Source organism: Periophthalmus magnuspinnatus, chromosome 8, assembly GCF_009829125.3.
Source record: "Periophthalmus magnuspinnatus isolate fPerMag1 chromosome 8, fPerMag1.2.pri, whole genome shotgun sequence".
In the NCBI taxonomy this organism is placed as follows: Eukaryota; Metazoa; Chordata; class Actinopteri; order Gobiiformes; family Gobiidae; genus Periophthalmus; species Periophthalmus magnuspinnatus.
Window position 1 is genome coordinate 23,182,486 of NC_047133.1, and position 21,493 is coordinate 23,203,978.

At 39.0% G+C, this 21,493-nt stretch overlaps 1 protein-coding gene across 1 annotated transcript; it reads left to right on the forward strand.

Moving 5' to 3' along the window:
* Nucleotides 1-595: 595 nt before the first annotated feature.
* On the forward strand, nt 596-20,335 carry s1pr2 (sphingosine-1-phosphate receptor 2). Its single transcript, XM_033971075.2, has 2 exons — nt 596-1,001; nt 17,676-20,335. The coding sequence occupies exon 2, from the start codon at nt 17,791-17,793 to the stop codon at nt 18,907-18,909; it is 1,119 nt and encodes a 372-aa protein (XP_033826966.1). The 5' UTR covers nt 596-1,001; nt 17,676-17,790; the 3' UTR covers nt 18,910-20,335.
* The last annotated feature ends 1,158 nt before the right edge of the window (nt 20,336-21,493 follow it).

Below are 21,493 nucleotides of genomic sequence, written 5' to 3' on the forward strand. Positions count from 1 at the left end.
AAATAATTGGATCATAGGGTGAGCTAAAGGGGCGGACGGTGGGCAGCCTTGGAACTGCAGCCATTTCAGTATTTACTACTACTGTTATGATACTATTATCAAAAGCTGGTGTTGTCACAGAAAGTCATGTAAGACATAACATGAGTAATGTTTGAGCATGTGACCTGTTGGTAAAGGTATCTTAGTGCAAGCTCACTGTGTTTATTGCTGTTAATGGTCAAGGATTACGTAAGCAGAAGACACAATAAGACAAAGGGGCATATGCATGAGATCTAACAATAGACTTAAGGGAAACCGAGGCAGGATGAACTAAAAAGGCCGTGGACTGTAGTTCATGCTGAGAGGAAGTGAGGAACATCTGGACTGTATTTGGCGCTCTAGAGTGAGCCGAGGCTCCAGAAATAGGCTTAAAAGTATTTTCCATACTATTAATTGCGGTTCACACAAGCCGTATTATCATTTTAGGGCTCGCGACTTTCAGCGCCATGTGACGTTTCAGTAGCTATGTGTTTGTGTGTCTGTGTGTGTGTCTGTGTGTCTGTGTCTCTGATGGAGGCTGTGGGTGTGTGCTTACACGTGCACGTAGTCTGCGTGCGCGCGCTGAGCTGACGCTCCAGAGCCGCGAGGAGCTGTTGTTCCAGACTGCCACAAGCAGGACACTCAGAGGACTGCTGGATTAGAGCGACAAAGGAGAAAGTGCAGTCTTTACGTGAAATACAACTTTCTCTAGGCGTTTGTTGAATGAGATCGTGGCTATGACTGCTTTCTGAGGCGTATGCTTGATTTTAGGCGCACCGCAATATGGATTTACCAGTAACGAGACACGACACGCCGAACAGTCCTCCAGCAAAGTTTTGATTGTCATCGCTACCTTTAGACCCCAGTGCTGGAGACAGAGCCCTGAAGTTTGACGCAGCATTGAGGAACCGCATGTGAAGACTTGGTGGACACGGCCACTGTCGGACGATACTTCTACCGCTTTTAAAGAAACAATTCATGGGGTTAGTATTTTGAATGACAGTATATTCTTTTCTCTAAACAACAGCATTATCATGCCCAGCAGAACATGCTGTAACTGACAAACTGGAGTTTAGTTTTTCTGGTCTCCTGACTAAACTTTGTAACTAAGGTTGTCCTGTAGTGATTGTTACAATTGACTCATAACGCATGTGACAACTGGTCCATGCGCAACAACAGCTTACTGACAGTTGCTTTTTAAACACATTGGTGGAATATTAACTAAAGCAGACTTGAAGGGGGGAGTCTGGCTTGGTTAACCTATAAGTACATGTAGGCTACAGCAGTGGTCCTTGCATAGGGGGGCTCCGCATGGGCACTGAGACCCCCCTCATTGACCCTCCAATGTTGTTGAGGCTTGTTCATCCGTCACTCTAAGAAAGCACCGTTGAAAGGATGTATTAATAAGACAAAAGGCCATATTATCCCTTTGTATGGGAGTTAAGCTCATGGCTCTGGGGGTTTACAGCAGTGAATAAATTAAACTACGTGTGGTTTAAAATGTATCTTTCGTTAATGCATTTTGACCTATACACCATAATTATAATAGTCTACTGTATTTGCACTAAAGTTCAGGAAGGATAGACAGGTGTTAGCAACCCCATCAGAGGCATCCTACTGCAGCTGAACTCTGAAATCACACGCAGATAAGATGATAAGAGGAGGAACTAATGTTTATTGCCCAGATAAAAGCTATCATCCATCATGCTTTATCCTGTGGTTGGTCTCTCAGTCTATACAGTGCGTTGCTCATTAGCACTGTGGGAATTGCTTAGAGCTGAGGGCGAGAAATCAGACAAGAAATGTATACGTAGATGTTGGAAACCCTGTTTAAGCTGGATGAGCAAACAGCTTGATGCAACAACGACATTGGTAGGGGGTTTAAAAGAGGAAGCCTGCTTTGCAGCTTTGACTGACTATCAAGTGTTGAAGATGCTGTCAGCAGTTTCATTGATGGTGTTGTTAGTCGAGAGTAGCTTGGTTTGCTTTGAGCAGTCCTGTTTATTTGTCAACCCCTCTCCAAGCAGCATGCTTTAGGAGTGGCTAGAAAGGAGGCAGACAGTGGATGATGTAGCCAGCTTGCAATCTGTCTATTTGGACCATATGATCACATGGGTCATTGCACCAGAACAACACCAAATTATCAAGCACACCAAGCCTGATTACTACCAGGCGTCTTTCACTCTAAGGAACTGTTTACTTGCCATTACCACCCAGAAGTTAATAAAGCAACTGCTCCAACTAGAAGAAGATTGCATCAAGTGATAGGGGCTATTTGAAATTGCATGAATAACTGCCACACCTGACCAGCAAACAGTCAGTTTATGGTAAACTTAAAATGGTGCAAAAACAGTTAGGAAATGAAAATTACTATATTTCCAGCTATCCTGTAGTGATAGTTAGATAAAGGCCATACGAAAAATATATATGCTTAACCGGACACATTATACTGTATAGTGGAATTAATTTGGCGAAAGAGATTGCTGATGTACTAGGACATATAAGGAGAAGTCATGCTAGTTTTTTTTATGAAGCATGTCCTATCTTTATTATTTGGCATTACATATTATTGTACTATGGGTTATAAGCCCTAGGGTGATGTGAATGTCATCTGTGCATTGAATTTGGGCAAAAAACAATATCATTTTAAATTTATGGTGCATTGGCCCATATACTGTAGAGTAAAATGAAAGTTAGCATTATGCATAGTATTTGGAATGTACACTCTTTCTCAATTACATCACTAGTCTCAATGAACCAGCTCCCACTCTCCGCCCAATTTCCTCCTCTAAATGTAATCTTAGCTTTTTTTCAGTGGATGCTAGCGTGAGAACTGAAACAGGCAGATGAGCAGGATAAATAAATACGACTTAGAAGTTCACCGCAAGTAAATAAATGAATAGTGATTTCGGAATGGGAACGGGATTTGTGGGACTTTTTAATAGGTCACTAGGGGTGGAGGAAAGCTGGGCTGGGTGGTGGTAGCGTTGATGGTTGGTGGGTGGTGTCGCTCCCTGAAGGATGCTCGGGTTTCAGCAGAAGCCTGGGAGCGGTCCGAGATAGGACTCAGAGAGAAGGCCTTTTCCTACGGGACCTTTTCTTCTGTTTTGTTGTTGATACAAGCAGTATTTTATTTAGATCACGCTTTTTAGGGACACCCGCTCAAAAACATCAGAGGTGCGCCCCCCTAGAGGCAATACACCCTTTCTGTTACCAGGTTAAGTGAAACTACTTTGTAGAATAGGAAGCCGCAGATAACAGCAAACAAAGATAGTATGTAAATTGAGCTTTTCATATGGCTGGTGTGCAGTAGTATTCAGTTATATTTACTTAATACATTGTTACTCTGGTGGATAGTTTTTTCAGCAACTATATCTACTCCTACTTGTGTATTGTACGTTTTGTTATGAACTAAATAGTGTTTGTTACTCTCTTTCCACTGTGAGTTAGTGACAAAAGCTTTGTCATGATTATATTAAAACATTTGTGTGTCTTTCAGATATAATTTTGTTTCATCTAACCTTTGAAAATGGCAGATTTTGTGATTTTTTTGTTTTGTTTTGTCCTTCCTATTACGTTATCTTCTATTTATATATCATACGTTACACCCAAACAGTTACTTTGACAATTGTTCTTACTTGAGCTGCTGTCTTTTTTACTCTTACGTGAGTCATGTCTGGGACAAATACGTTTTTTTCTTTTTTGATGGATCAATATCAGTATTTTTTTGGTACTCCACCCATCTCTGCTATTGTGTTTTATTTCTGGGGTCACTCTCTTTGTGCCTAAATAGAGAACACAAAGGGCATCAGGAGGTAAAAATGTGCCTAGTCAAATTATGCAAATCACAGATAACTTGTTCTGGTGACCCCAATAGGCAAAACACTGTTGACCCCTATTTTAAGTCTTCCTGATCATATCACTACTGTTATAACTAAACGCACACCAAAGTACAATGTGTGCTATAGTCCCAAACTCTAATAAATGATGTGTTTAAGGACATAAAGCATATAATATAAACATGCAAATCCCTGGTGTCTACGCTTATAGCAATAACAAGAAGACGAGCACTGTCCTAACACAGACATCTGGGATCCACTGCATGCTCAGACTTTTTGAGACCGAAAAACACTTTCATTGGGTGTGGCAGCTGGAGCAAAATAAACGCCTTCTGTTCGCAAGCTGCCCAAGCACAAGTCACAACACACAGCTGACGGTACAGAGTTCAGTGATTCACAGCCAACTTCGGGGAGTGTCTTGGATCAGACAAATAAATATGGCCACCTTTGCTCAGCGCCAATATTGTAAACACAGTGAGGATGTCACCAGAAATACTTCCTTTTAAAGCATGGTTGCAAAGATGCTCTTAGTCCTTTTGTGATGATTATATAAACATTTACAGTACAGCTCAGAATTCAAGACAGTGAACAAAGAAAGTTGAAAATGAAAATGGTTAAAGATTGTTACCTTATATGCAAAGTGCTGGTCCTATCTTGCAATGAAAGTGATGTGCTCTTTTCATTAGGCCACAAAAAAGACATACATATAATATATCGCAATGGAAAACCACTTACTAAAATCTGTACTTTCTTATCACATGGTGGCATGTGATTCTTGCAACACCCTTGCAGTTAAACACTAAAAATACTACATCCAGTGATTCATTTTTGCCTTCTCCTCAATACATTTTTTCTTATATTATAAACACAATTTTGTATTTTAAACCATTTTTATTATGGTTCTTTGCCAGTGAATCCATTAAAATGCTTTTATTACATTCTGCCTCCATTTGAGAGACTTGGACACACTTTTGGACCCCTCATGACAAGGTTGTAGCAGCATGCCAGGATTTTCAGACACTTTTTTGGAAACTGATAACACAGTTTCTCTATTGTCCCACACATGTAAGCCAACCTGTCAGCTCTAAAATACTGTTTCCCTGCTTTTATTGTGCAAAAACCCTACAGGTCCTAAGTACTTTTGGGAGACAGCAATAGTCTTTTGGCCAGAGGTTTGTGGTTACGACTGTGCTCTGAATTGTAGCTCATCTTTTTGGTTGATTTACAATGGAGATGGGAGCATTCTGTTTTGGTGGCTGGCTTAATCACTGCGGTCATGTTGTGGTTTTTAGATCAAATCCTGGTCATTCTTGGCACTCGAGTCTTGGAGCAGGTAGACATTTATGAAGATGATGTGGTTTGCAGAGGCCCTGTTGCTTTTCTTTTCTTCTAAGTCACTATTGGAAGCCTTTGTCATGCACTCATGCTTTGTTTGTGCAGCTGGAAATCTCGCCAGGATTACTTCAACACCCCACCTCCCCATATCCAGGAGTAAACGGCTGGAGACCATTTTCTTGGATTTCTTGAATTGTCCCATGCAGCCAGTGGGAGCTCTGGGCTTTAGGAATCCCAGCTAAACTATTCATTTGGTCTGCAATGGAAGACTATCTCCTCCCCTAACCAGCACTTTCACACTTAAAGACTGGTGATAATGAGGAACATGTGCAAGATTTCAGACAGTAACTAAGTTTATATGATTATGATTTGTATGTAGACTATTTCGAATTGTTACATTATGTCAAATTAAATGTTTATTTCGTCAAAGTTAAAGGGGCAGTGCATAGCGTTTCAGTAGGAGGGTAAGCAAACGGCTTGTCTCCATGGAGGTGTTATTACTTTACTGTTAATGCTCCACAGTATGGTAATAAATGTATATCTATCTCTATGTAGTAGTAATAGACACAACCATTTATAGGTCAGGTCTATGGAGAGGTCATCCCATCCACTGTAAGAATGCATGTTTTTCTAGATATTTTTAAGAAATAAAAACACTCAAAATTAAATACATTCTATATAGATCAACTTACATGTCTGCATATTGTGGAACATTGCAGGCAAAGCAATAACATGGTGGTTGACCTTATAAAAGAGAAGTTCCTTTTTATTATTGTTTTTTTTAATTATCATATTTAAGACCGTAAATGGAAAAGAGTTGTTGCATTGCCTGCAGTCTTATGAAAGCTTAAAGCAAGTTTACGTCTTTGCCAATTCTTTAAATTCATATAGTTTGTTTTCACTGAAGCTGTTCACATGACTGAATTAACCTCCAGCCATAAGGAGGGTCATGGTAGAGGCCAGACCGTTTCAAATATAAGAGGACAGATTAAGAGAAAGTAGATGCTGTTTACTTGTGACTCATATGACATGTGTGCTGCTTCACGTCTTATTTGAGAGAAGGTCAAAGTCAAGTTGCTGTTGTCTCAAGTATGTGCACAAGGCCAAAGCTGTTTTCTAACTGTGAAAAACTGCCCATGCTTTGAATGGGAAATTGCAAAAGAGACATCTATGGAGGCTGTTAGTTTGAAATTCAAACTTGCCTGGCCAAAGAAATAAAATAGAGGCACAGCATGTGATCGAGCTGAAACTTTTAATGCCCTTGGGTCTCTTTACTTTCAAACTCTTGCTGGTTTAAATGCCACTCTTGACCCTAAACAAACATTATAACATTTTTAAATTAACAGTTGCTGCCACCTATAACTTTTTTTGTATAAAATGCCATGGAAACACTTGTGGACACAACAGTAGTCACTCTCCAGGCAACAGTGTTTTTCTTCTACTCTGCAGCCATGTTTTAGAGGTCTGTTTGCCAGAGTCTGGACTTGTTTTTTCTACTCTAGGCCATACGTTGCTGTGGAGACCCTCCATCAATTCATCATCTTATCATGGTCAGTGAGCACAGAGTAAGCACAGGCAATCAGGGTGGCTTTGACTCCCTGTGGAGAGGAGAGTGTATTATTTAATGAATAGTTAGTGTGTAAAATACTCCAGTATGTTCTTAATGGTTGGCACATTTATTTTTTATTAATAAAGTAAAAAATGAAATCCACATGTAAGTTTGTGTTGCATTTAAAGGTTCTTTATTATGCAAAATTGACTCTTGGGAGCTGTAACCCATATTAGAATGTTGTTACCTCACCAAAACATACCTAGAGTAGTGTTTTGTTTCATTCACACATGTTTGAGTAACCCAGCATTATTGAGTTGTCTACATCTCCAAAGCCCAATAATGCCCCATTCATGTTAACAGCTCCTTTTACCTTTTGTTCAGTAGAAATTTGCAATTCCTGGCTGAAATATTCCAAATGATTCTAGTGATGGTGTATGTTGTTTAAAAACACAATGGAGCACTTACTGTACATGACATCGCAAGGTGGAAGGTGGAACTCAGCCTAAATATGCAGTGTTTGTGTGTTAAATGAAACAAATGAAACAAAACATAACTCATGGTATGTTTTGAGGAGGAAACAACATTATTACATAGATCAGTAAGTAATATGTGCCCTTTAAGAAAAATATCCAGAAGAAAATGCAATAGGGGCAGTTATAGTACTAACATAAACACTCTTCTCTCTATTTGTAAGAAAAGTAAATTAAAGCATTTGGGACGCAAGACGAATTTACATTATTTTACAATACTTTTACTTGAGAAATACTGTTAAACACCTCAGTCGTGAGTATTTCCTCTGCTCTTGACATGCCAGTTGTGTTGTCTTGGTTGGATAATCAGAGCACACTTCACAGTTTGGTGTAGGACGGGGATTTTTTTCTTTGGAGACAACAAATAACCTCTCACGACAACCTCACAGATTAGCCATGACAGAGAGAACATGAGAAGGGGTGGAGTTCAAGGTCTGGCAGAGCAGGAGAATAGGATCAAGACAAGTAGGGTTCAAAGCCTTTCATTAGGGCATGGGAAGGTGTGAAGAGGCAGCACTGCAGTGAAACTTAAGCACACATTTGTGGCCCTGGTCTATATTTGTGTGCGCGCACTTGTGGTTAACACTACATGTGTATCTGTGCATGCGTTGCTTTTTGTATGAGGTTAGTTGCGTGTTATGAGGCTGTGCAAATGATTCACATGCAAGTGTCTGATGATATGATTTTTCTACAATCTTGATTCTATTTGGGGTTTTAATATTGGTGTCATCACAATATAATTCAATTATTTTTCTTGAATACTAGAAATAGATGCACGCTCTAGAAACTGATGATGATTTCATATGACGTGCATGAGGCCTATATAACTCTGTGGGAGATTTTTTTAAAGAAACATTATTTGTTTGGGATTGGTTCCACAAACATGGCTTAAACTGACAACATTCACATTGGGATTGAATAATGGCACCAACTTTGAGACTAAAGTGAAAAAAATCAGTTTTGTTTATTTATACTGACATTGATATTTGTGCTGTTTTTTGTTTTATGTGGCACAATAATGAGAGACAGTAATCATAAACCAAGTCAACAAATCTGCCATGACAAATTCGACCATAGAATCCAGCTCCATTTTAAACTATAGTTGTTCTACAATGTTGTGTTGTCTCGTGAACCCGACCTATTAAATCAAATTCATCCTGCATTCTTGAGCGGACTTCTTGAGTTCTGTAATGCATCGGGGATTAAGAGTTGCTGCTATAATGAACTCTTTAAAGGCACTCTATGCTAGCTGCAGATGCGAGCTGAATAAATCCTACTTGATGTGCTTTTAATCACCTCTTTGTGGCCTATGCCTTTTGATCTCTGTGGCAAAGTTTAAAGTTTATGAGAGGAGGGGATGGTGGGGCCAGGACGCTGTGGTTTCTGTAAATCAAGAAGGCAGCAGGAAATATGTAAAAAAGAACGAAAAACATGAATAATTTGGCTGACTTAACTTGACAGGGGTATTACAGTAATTGCATCTCAAACACCCTCCTTTTTGGAGTTTCCCCACCCTCCCAACTGGCAGACAAGGGAGGAGGGTGTGCGGGGGTGTCTGTCTGTCTCCTGGTCATGCTGATTATGGCTTCCTCAGTACTTTCTATGATGCCTTTATAGAGCATGTGCTTGTTTCACACCGGCACACCATTTGTACACAACAAAACGATACTGAGAAGTGTTGAGGACGAAATGAGAAAAAAACAGCACGTCCCCATGATGTACATAGATGTCAAACAACCGACAGACTGTCACTCTGTCTGACTTGTGGGTTAATCCCTAATTATGTGGAGTGTGCTTGTATTGGAACCCCTTGAACTGACATTTTACAGCTTAGAAATAATGGTGTTATGAGTATGTATGAGATTAGAAGCAACTCAAGATATTTAAGTGTTTTGAAGTAAATTTACTTTCTATTTAACACTATTATTTAAAATAAATTGTTTTAACTCTGATAATAACTCACTAAATGTCATTGCACTATATTTTTGCACAACACTGTTTTACATGGAAAATAAGGAACAGTATAACCTATAGGGGAACTAGTTTGTAATCCAGACGCTAACTGTTATGAAATACTTCTTTTTAATTCAAAAAATTATTTGTCTGGCGGTTTCATGGTACTCTATATTCGTATTTTGCTTTTTGTTTTTCCTAGACAACTTCTGTATGAAACTGAAATAAAGCAGCTCACATTTCATGAATCTGTTCTGCTTCATGGTCATCCTACACCAGATCACAAGTTTGTTATTCTTACTTCCCTGACGACTACAGCAATTACTACTTTTAATTTATGTTTCAGAATTCCTCAGGGCATTCAGAACTACTGCCTTGAGCTATGTATTTGCATGTGTTTTATCTTCAAACTTCATTTCATTGTAATTCACTCCTGTTGGTTGTTTTAGGTACATTTGGGGAAGTTGGGCTTGCTGACTTGCTGGTGCCACTTTGATCTTTTGACCACATCATTAAGGTTTTTGATGACAATTCATCAAACAGCCTGATAAATAATTTAAATAGGTAATAATAATAATAAACAAAACTGAATTGAATTATTGTTGAGCTTGTATGGAAATGATGCTGTTGTGATCTGTATGTGTAGGTTTTGTCTGCCCAAGGGCGTTTAAAGGACGTGACATAGATTACATTCATGATTGTTGGCATCAAAAACATAAATGATTTTTCCTGATAATCAACTTTGACAAATCAATGCTATTTTCCCATGTAGCCATGGGGCACAGTGACAGCGTGAGACTGTACCACTTGCTATAACAGTCACTCAGTTTGCGTATGTTTTAGTGCATGAAGCTTCAAAATGCAAGGGAAAGCCTGTCTGGATAAGGCTTGTTGGATCATGCTAAGCTGACAGTGTAAACACAAATGAGCCGAGTCCAACAAGTTATTATACCAAACAAAGCAGGAAGAACACACTTGGTGTCCTTAAAGCAGACCGCTTATGCAAAATCAACTTTTCAGAGCTTGTGTTGTAGTTGTTTCCCCTCAACAATTACTCATCTGAAGTTGTATTTGGAGTGATTTGTGCATGTTTGCGTCATCTTTAATCTCTCATTTTCAAGACGCCATACTGCTGATCAATCCTTCTTTTCACTGCCACCGGTGAAAAGAAGGCTACTGCACTCTACTTACTACGTTCGCCAATTTTATTTTCTTAATTGGATTTGGCAGCACTGCATAGTCATTTTGGTACAAATGACAACATTCCGCTGTTCACTAGTGTGCTCTGCAGCTATCCTTCTGACTCCTGTCTGACTCTTTGTTGTGGTGACATTGACGGCAACGTCAGCTCCCATTGGCCACCACAGTTTTCTAACACGGAAGTCAGCAGACTTGTTTCTTTAATTACCATTGCAATTTAAAATGTGCAAATTATAACATAATGATCCACTTGCATCATAGATTAGAACTATATAACATACAGAAGCACAAGAGGTTTTCTCTAATGTACAATGAGCCATAATGTCATAGGCCACTGTACTGCAGATAATGAACTGTGAATAATATAGGTGTAGGCCCGTGCAAAATAATGCATTTTTCTCTTATTATGATATTATAACATCATAAACAACTATTTAGCCTAAATACTGTAAATACTATATAGTTGCAGTGTTATAGTCCTTTATCCTACCGTATGCTTTTTCTAAGACTACTAAGTTTTATTATAATAAAATGTATTCCTCTTTTTATTCAAAATTTGCTTTGTAATCCAAACATGTAATAATAATCACACATTTATTCGGGCTTGGGAGAAGCAAGAAAACATAGCAACAAATACACTGCATAAAAAAATAAAACTGAAATGACACATTGTGACATATTATGTTAAAGGGATAGTCTTAGTTAGGGTTAGGGTAGTCAACTATAGTAATTGTATATCCAGTCTTATTTTAGACCTGGTTTAGCTCTATCTTAGGAATAGACCTGTTTTTGACTTGGTTTGGATCAGGTGCTCGGAAAAGGAAATATGTTCATAAATATTTCTTGATTTGAAAAATTTGATAACCACAGATTTAATCAAAGCATTTTCTTGATTTCCTGTTCTCATGCTGCACAGGTCTATTACAGAGGTTAGCATTATCGGTGCTTTCTCATGTAGTCGACATGTCATCACTTGACTAAAGAAAACCTTCTGACTTTCTCTGCTGTACTGTGCATGTGGAATTTTCCTCAGAGGAGATTGAGTGAGTGTCCACTATGCAGACACCATAGTTTACTTAGGTGGACTGGAAACATTTTACCGTGTCTAGAAGGGCACAGAGTGATAGTATCTCCCAGGTGGGTCCATTAGTATTAATCATTGTCAGCCCAGACACTGTCACAGGAACTTTCACGCACATATTTGTCAACTACTGATAGTCCTAACAGCCAAGCAAATCAGAGCATCAAAGCGGCGTATTGATGACAGATTGCCTTGGAGACTTGGAAACGAGATTAAGTTTGAGACAAGATGGCGTGGGCAGGATGTGGAGTGGAGTTGATTAAAGTGAGAAAAGCACATTACCCCAATGGAAAAACAGTCAAAATGTACATTAATGCGCAAAGATCAATAAATATAATCACCATTGAACTGGGCCAAGAGCCAAGACTTGATGCTTGTACCTTGACTTAAAGGCTCATGATGTTACTTTTCTGTTGGAAAATTTGCTACCTACATGTCTCCATGTTTATTGTTATAATGTTCTACAATATAGCATTAAACTTAGCTATCTCCATAGAGGACACTACCAGGCAAAGTGACATGGCATTCTGTGAAGAGGCGAGCCCACTGACAGTGAGAATGCAAGTATTTTAACCATAAAAATGATATGTTTAATACTGTGCCATACAGTGGAACATTCTTGATAAAGCAATAGAATCTCCATGGAGACATGCAAGCCCCTTGCCAGAAAAAGTACATGTGCACCTTTATGCTTCTGTTAACCCACAGTATTATAGATTCTTAGCTGATCATCCATTAACAACCATTATTTGCAGCCTTTGTATTATATTGCATTATGTAGTGTTTTATTATTCCTATTTTATCAAAGCCCTTTAAGTATAAATCATTTTATTTGTCACATCTGAAACTGTTGCAGTTTTCTGAATGTGGAGCAAGAGTTTTGTGGCAAATCCAGAATGATATCTCTTTGTATTTTTTATACAGATTGATATCAGTCTGGTCCCCACATCCTCCATTGTGTCTCAATCCCGGTCAAACGTGATCATGCAATCAAATAATTTGCTTTCAGTGACATGTGTGGAACTAAGGAGCTCATTGGTCACCTGACAAATAAAATTCAAATTCATCTCACCTCAGACTCTCACAGAGTTTAGTGCTTCGTCAATTAATCCTGCAAAAATCCGCAATATTTTTCAGTCTCCTGTGATATTTTTTTCCTTTACTTTTTTCCGATACGGACAGACCATGCGCATCTCTGACAGGCTAATGCACCTGTCAATCACACCCATCTGAAATTAGGGACATTTAACGGTGAACACACTCACATTTTCATAATGTATTCAAGAAGTGTGTATTCTGGATCCCATATATATCAGGCGACGAAATGGTGCTTGCTAATGAAATATTCTATAAATAAAATATATAAAATAGAGCTAGTCTTATCTAAATCTGTATGTTTGTTGCTTGGGGATTCTTGCTGTGTCGGGGTTTACAAATGTTGTTTTGTGTGACAGGATGCATTGTGGGATGTCATCACTGTGGTTGCTGGTGAACAAACACAACTAATTGGGACTTATCAGGTGTTTCTGGTAACAACACCTTGTCCCTGTCTCTTTAGGAGGATTAAGAGAAAACAAGGTTCAGATTTCATTTTAACTTTGCTTTTACAAATGAAAAATAATGTTGTTTGTTGTGTTCAGCTGAATATTTCCTGTTATGCCATGTGGATAACGTTTGCGTTATGTCCCCAATGGCTTCTGTCAGACATGCAGCACCTCTACTCAATTTATCTTGGTGTAAAACACAGAGGAAGTTTGCTTTTGTGCAACATTCTTACACTTTGCTCTACTAGTACATAGCACTGTGACATCTGCAAACAGAAACTTTCAATCTGTCACTTTTTTAGCAGCCCATAGATTATACGTGCCTAACGAAACATGCTTGAACGATTTACATCGCGCTGTGTAAAAGTTTTAATGGAAAACCTTGCAGGTTTCTCCAGGTTGTGCAATTAATGATATTTTTAATGTTTTTTATTTTTATTTATTTATTTATTTATTTTGAGAGGTCTAGACATAGCCAATCCAATAATTTAGAATCTGTATTGTTTATGTTAAATAAATTTAGTATTGAAAGGCAAGGCAAGTTTATTTGTATAGCACAATTCGTATACAAAGTAATTCAAAGTGCTTTACAGAAAAAAACTCAACATTAAAATCACAATACAACAAATCAAAACATAAATAATCACAAAACATTTTTGTTTGTTTTTAATAAGACAAGAGTTAAATTGAGTTGAATTGTGATAGAGAAATGTTAGGAGAGGAATATCGTCTCACTTGCTCATTCACCCAAATCATATCGTCCCAGCCCTGCACCTGAGTGGAGCGTTTTGTATTTAGGGTTACTGTTTACAGGAAATCTGTGCTTTCCATCTTCTGATGTCTTGACAAACTTTACTGACTCATTAGGGAAATTACTTGGTTGCTATATCAAGTGCACAACATAGCACACTAAAGATTAAAATGAATACACGTAAAAATACATACAATTTGAAGTGTAAAAAGTAAAATAATAATAAAAAAAGACTACATGTCTTTTCATGCAGGTTAACATATGCACTACACTTAATTTTATGCAACAGCCACATTGTGCATGCTTTTCTTCTGATTTATCACTTACTTTGAATTGGCTTTATCAGTCTCACATGAGTCATCCAGAGCAACAAGTATATGATGTAATTTTTTTATGGACTTGCTCTGTCACTTGTCATATCTGGGTCAAACTACGGGCACTGACAGAAGCTGTGTTGTTAATGCGATAGCTTCTTTTTGTGTCAGCCAATCGTCTTGCAGACATCATAATGATACGGTGATAAGTGCGAGGAGTGACATAGTAAAACCAGCCTGTCAGGTTTTCACTTATAAACAAACACACATTCTGTGAGATGCCATCGATGACTGACACTAAGATCTCGGTGGTGACTACAGAATCCTGAACTGTCAACACAACTTCACCATGACCTCAGACAACCTAGGCAGAGCTAAAACTAAACAATATGAGACAAGTTCATTTTTCTTTGGCTGGAGACAGTGGAAGAAGCACAGATCTGGACAGTATCATCTGACATTTTTGTCCTAATGTAGTGATTACACATTGTGCAGCAACTAGCATGTGCTGCTCAACCTCAAGTCTATTAAGGAACTAGTGAATGGGGCAAGGGCTACTGATCTAGTTGTAGTGGAAGGAAAATTACATAATAACAATGGCATAAGATTGAAGAAGCCATTAGTTTTTTGTTTTTTTTTTTAGTTACTTTTCAGTTATGAAAAGGATTTACTTTTTTCCACCAAGTATTGTTTTATATTGTATTTATTTTATATGGTATGGTCTGGATCCACATTACATGTAATCAGTTTCTTTTTGAAATTCTAATTGAGCATAAACTTTTCTTCCGCACAAAGCTTGCATCTCAATAATTGTTGTACTGTGTATAGGTAATAGTAATATGTCATTTTATACCACACTGATAGAAAAATGGAAGTTCACTGTGTAATTAAATAGACCGTTTTGTCGTGGTGTCTCTATCAAGGAGACCATTGTTCTTAATGGCAGCTTGAGGAAACAGCGTGCTGGTTATTACAGATAGCCAATAGCAGCAGTGTTGAAGGGAATGCGTTTTGTTACAGACATTATGTGAGGACACACTCAAGCATGTGTGTCAGCTCCTACGTCATGTCTCTCAATCCTGTTTTTGTATTGAAATGCCATTCCACATGCATGATCACTGCGGACATTGTCAGGCCAAAATTATTCAATTCAATTTGTATAGAGCTTTTCTGGACACTCAGAGACGTTTTACTTTGTTTTATTCATACTTGGTGGTGATAAACCTCAGCTGTCCTGGGGTAGACTGACAGAAGTGCCATTTTCCGCTATTGGCCGCTCTGATAACCACCAATCACTGACTTACACAACACATTTATGAAGGTAAGGTAGTGTTTTGCCCAAGCACACAATGATATAATGCCCTAATCAGAGCTGGGATCAAATGGCCGTGGACAACAACTCACTGAGATTCACTCTTTATGATGTTCTTTCAAAACTGAATTTGCTATCAGACTAGGTCAAGATGTAACCTTTGGAATGTTTTATTGGACTGGATATCTTTATTAGTAATATCAAAGGTCCTTTATAGGAGGTTGAAACCCAAGCATTTCACAGTTGATCATTTCAAACCAGGCTCAGCACACAGAAAGACAGCTGCATATTTTTACAACAACAGTATGGTTTCTGCATTATAAAACACATCTCCATGTTTTGTCTCTTGAGTCAAACATTGGCAAACGAATGCTTAGTCCAGGCCCATAGTTTCCACTTCAGATTCTTCACTTTTGGCCATAGTTGTCGTCGCAGATGCAGTGAGTCAGGGCATCAGTGTTAAATTACCTCCAAGCATTTAGCCAACAGAGGGGTCCTGTTACTGCAGACAGGTTAGACGCATCACCTCCCCTGCTTAATTTGATTTCCAGAGCCTTAAGTTTTCCTTTATTTACAGCCGATGCACATTATTTAGCCCTGGTGTAGTTTTTCAGGTTTAAAATATCTTTTGTAGTCATTTGCATTAGAGGTTCACAAGCTGTTTATTTTTTTTACTGTTATTGTAAAAATATTATAACAACCCTAATTGGAAAAGGATGGTCTAAAACAAGTTTAATGTTTTTTTTTTTTATTTGTTTAGGTCTATTTAGTTAATGGGTTAATGTTTCAATGTATTCTTTTCTGTCTATGCAGGAGTAAGGAAATTGTATTTTTGATGGACAGATAATTTAGCTTGAACTAAATAAAAGAAAAAACAGTCATAGGCACAGGAAAGTCAACGGGGTGGACAAAGGGGTCTGTTGTCTCGGGCCCCAGGATCTTAGGGGCCCTGAATTAGAACATCTGCCTATTAATATATATTATAGAGGGGCCCATATAAGCCTTCTTGCCCCAGACCCTCAAATTTCTGTTGACGGGTCTGCATAGACAACTAGACATTCCTTAGCTATAAATAAAATAAAATCTTGTCTCTGTGGGTTAAATGCCATATTGTGGAACATTACAGGCGGAACAAGAACATCACATTTTTATAGAGACAAGCGGAATCATCCAGCAGATAGTGATGGCACCGTTAAACCTACTAACTAAACCAACGTAAATTATACTTAAATAACTGTAAATTCTTAATGCAAATCCTTGTAAATATGTAATAATATATTTTTTGTGTGCACCAACATTGTAGACTGTTTAGATACGCGCTTACCTTTATCCTTCAATGTCAGGGAAGCTCCCACCTTTTCCTCTTCCACATGTTTATCTATGTTTATATTTAATTCAGTGTTAGCAATGTGAAGTGGCCAGAGGGGAAGGTCATCACAGAGGGCCCAGGCTGACCCATGAGCTATACGAACGTTTCAAGAGGTAGCTCACTGGAGTGGAATGGTTGGCTCCGTGCAACAATGCTCTGTGTTGACAAGGATAGAGGAATGTCCCCTTCAGTCTGTCAGTAAAGACCTTTGTGCCGGTATATGCCAGTGCTCCTGTACAAAGCTTCATTGTGCTACCTGAAGATAACCACCATTCTGTGCGGAAAAAAAGACATGTGATTCTTGCTTTGTCTTTCTATTTGCTTGTATTTTTTAAGCCAATGAATATACAGGTCTCTTTGTGAGTCACTCGGTTAAAGTTGTTCTTGCTGTAACAATGCTGCAACAGTTGTAGCAATGTAGAAGAAGAGACAGGAGGTGACAGTGACCTTTTTTGTGCGTTCAAATCACCTTTTAGACTAGAGGGGTGTTTTGATTTAGGATACTTGCATGTGTGGTTTGAAAGGAAACTGGCTCAGGGTTTTTTATACTTTATAGTATCTTGTTGTATCTCTTTTTTTTTTACTAATTCAGCAAGTGACAGATTTTTTTTTTTTAAATGTATTTATTTTTTGCTTTGAGTGTAGACAGTTGAGTCTCGTATTTTGTCCTACTGTGACAAATTTTTAATAACAGTAATACATTCCCTACAATCAATGACAAATGAATCAGAAAAAAGGTTATTTAGTCACAGGTTCTGATTGATCCTGGGCTTAAGGTTTCTTAAGTAGTGGTTTTCCAAAGTATGCATTTTGCCATCCTTTATTTCTCCAGTGAAGTTACATGGGACTAACAGGTTTTCCCCTTGTGTCTGTGCAGGTGACCCGCTCGAAGCATCTGAAACTCAAGTCTGGACATGGCCTGGATCTCCCTTGTGTCCTCTCCTATAGGACACTGCACCACGTCATAGGGGCTCTGCATGAATCCAGAGTGAATGAATCTTTGCCAAAACGCAGCTGTGCTCTTCTCCCCCACCACCATGAGGAGCAAGTATTCACTGTACTACAACAGGAGCCTGGTGCAGTACTACTATGTCTACGCCAAGAACATGACCAGTCAGGAGGTGGCGGAGCGCACTGCACAGAAAAATACTGGGTTGAATACATTAAACATTGTCATTGTGATCCTTTGCACCATTATCATTTTGGAGAATCTCCTGGTGCTTATTGCAGTCTTTCGCAACAAGAAGTTTCACTCAGCAATGTTTTTTTTCATCGGTAATCTGGCATTCTCAGACCTCCTGGCTGGTTCTGCCTTTATAGCTAATATTTTTCTTTCAGGGGCAAAGACTTTCTACCTGTTCCCTGTGCAATGGTTCATCCGAGAAGGCACAGCGTTCATAGCGTTGGCTGCCTCAGTCTTCAGTCTGTTGGCTATAGCCATTGAACGCTACATTGCCATCACTAAAGTAAAAGTGTATGGCTCCACTAAAACGTGCCGCATGTTCCTGCTGATAGGGGCATGCTGGGTCACCTCTATCCTGCTGGGTGGACTCCCCATCCTCGGTTGGAATTGCATTGACAATCTCCCGGACTGTTCAGCCGTTTTACCACTTTACTCCAAGAAATACATCCTGTGTGTTGTCACTATCTTCAGCATTATTCTGCTTTCTATTGTGATCCTGTATGTGAGGATATATTTGATTGTTCGGTCCAGCCACCAGGAGGCCACAAACTCACAGGCCTATTCCCTTTTAAAGACAGTGACTATTGTGTTAGGAGTGTTCATCATGTGCTGGCTGCCAGCCTTCACCATCCTCCTACTGGACTCCTCCTGTAGGATACAGTTGTGTCCAATACTCAACAAGGCAGAAATGTTCTTTGGCTTTGCCACTCTAAACTCAGCACTTAACCCGATCATCTACACTCTGCGCAGCAAAGACATGAGGAAGGAGTTCCTGCGTGTGTTGTGCTGCTGGGGGGTGCTTCAAAGTGGACGTCCCTCTGACCGCTGCCTGGTCCCCCTAAAGAGCTCCAGCTCTCTGGAGCAGTGCACCAACAAACATGAACACCAGACCACACCCATCATGCAGGACTGCACCACGTGTGTCTAATACAGCGCACATCAAAGTGCTTTTGGGTGAATGAGCATGTGAGACTCTATGAGGCCAACAGGCTGCCCTTTAGGGGCGAACCAAACAGGGAGTAAATCCAAAGAATGGATGTGAAATGAGCCTTCTATTGTGTACTCTTTGGGTACTAATTATTATGGAGTTACAAGCCATTTCCAGTATAAACCTGTCATCTTATCTTCTTTAACATAAACTCATTGTAACCATACAAATGTAACATGCATCATGTCCATATTAAAGTGGGTGACAGCAGACCATCAAGGTCGCATACACTTGTGAATGTTTTACCATTAGATTAAAACAGATGACTCCACTTTACTGATGTTTGTAAAATGGGCCCAATCTTTATTCTCATGCTATTCTGAGCTGAAGCTAACCAGTGAATAGAAACATTATACTCCCATATACCTTTGCTTGAACTATGTGATTTAATACAACCTACATATTGTGCTTATATGTAATGCATGAATTCTAACTCAATTCTATTGGTGTGTATAATGTTCGGTTTCACCACTAACTTTCTGCCCCGATTCAAACCTGTAACCTGTCCCTGTTGCTTTAGCTGTAGTCTTTGTACCTTGACTGTTTCCTTTGAGGAAGGCCTTATCAGAAAGTACATTTCCTTAAATAAGTGGCACTGATAAATTTCACTTAAACCAATGGGACTGATGCTCTATAAACCGTAGCAACTGCAATGTACTTTGACGGTTTTGCCTTCCTTTTGGGCAATAAGGCTGAATGTATGTATGAAGTGTTTGGGGCAGGTGCTCCATTCTTGACAGTATTATTGTTAATTATCAATGACAAGCAGAGAGTGGGATGGACAGGGTAGATTTACTCTCACTGTGAAATTTTTTAGCACAACCCGTTAATGAGCACCCCAGTTCAAGGAATCCATTTAATGTTTCATGTTTCTGTTGTGACCCCATAACTCCACTGGAGCAGGTCCATTTTTAAAGTCACACTGGGATGTGGTCTTTTGAGGGGTCGTCTACAACACTCTACTTCCTTTGACCCAAGGAAGTCCCGTTAAACACTGTCCGGTTCCTGTTTGGCGTTCACCCTCCCTCTTCATGTGGCTCCCTCAGTGTTTTCATTAATGTAACATTTCAAATTCTGTTTAAAATGATAAAAAGCACTTTGGCAGCTCCACATATTTGCTTTCCAACAACACAGAGAATCTGATTTCAATGTGTTGCCTGACATTGTTTTGCCATAAATATGTATAATATTTGTACTGTCTTATAGTGTGTATGATTGTGTTGTATATATTGTCTTGTGTGCAATAGCCTTGTATGTAGTAGCACGTTGCCTATGTTAAACTGGTACAGTCTGAAACACTAATGTAGGTACATGAATTATGTTAATTACATTCCGTTTTTTATAAAATAAAACATTTTGAACCGTGTCATATTGTTTAATTCTGAGAAAAATGATTTAAGATATGATGCAGGTCCAGAGACGCCTCTCTCTTTTGTGTCTGAATCTGAGAGCAACTAACGCCAACATGCTCCAACAAAGTCAGAAAAACACCAGCTTCAACATGAAGGTGGAATCGTCTCATGCAAATCCCACTATTAATCACTGAATAAATCTAGACTTTCTTTTAAATATTAAACCCATTTAAGACTGAGTGAGACATGTCTGTGGTGGGAAAGCCCACAAGTACAAGTTGAAGCTGTACAGTGGTTTAATGTCCATTTGTGAGATATTTTGTCCGAAATAAGCATTGAGGGAGGCCCCAAGAGAGGTTTGTGCTTCGGGGGGAGACTCGGGGTGAAGGGAAAGGATGCCTTCGAGTGGCCTTGGGAAAGTTGGGTCTGTTTCCTGTCAGACATCCAGGATTCCTGGGTGGGAACATGGCTGAACCAGCCCCAGGAGGCTGCACTGCTGGGACCCCAGCCAAGTCTGTCCAGAGCCCAGCAGGATGTGACATAGGTTCAAAAACCTCAAAGTGTTTATAACATGTTTCATTATATACAGTCAATGCTTCATACACAAACTTTTAGGTCTGATAGCTCTGGTAAATATAAGCTGTCTAAACTATTATTACATGATTAGTTCCTTCACTGCCATTTACATGTTAATTTTGTTTATTTATGGAGCTGAAGCATTATGTGGCCTGATTATTGAATGATTGTGATGTGAAGTGATAGGCTACAGCTGCATGGAAAAAACTGCCTCCTCTAAGTTAATTTGTAGTTATTGAGATTCCTCCTGGTTGGTGCTGCCCTGAGAAATTTAAAGCACCACACATCTTTGGGACAATGGCGCCATCTGGTGGTGAAATATGGGCTTACAAGTTCAACCTTTTGACTGTTCTGTAAAACTCCAGCTACAAGGCAGAAAGAAATTGTGAAAGTAATGCAATTGGTGACACAGATTTTCATTTACAATCATACAGTCTCTGTTGTTTGTAAATAAGTGGCCATCTGTTTTCTGATTGTTTTGTTGCCATTTTCTAAAAGTACACTACAACAATTAGCTACAAATTACCTTACAGATTTCACATAATTAATCAACAAATAGTAGAATGTTCATTTACACTGAAACATGTATCCCATAG

Bases quoted from the DNA above. Each gene is read 5' to 3' on its own strand.
- s1pr2 (XM_033971075.2), top strand. From the start codon at position 17,791: ATGAATCTTTGCCAAAACGCAGCTGTGCTCTTCTCCCCCACCACCATG.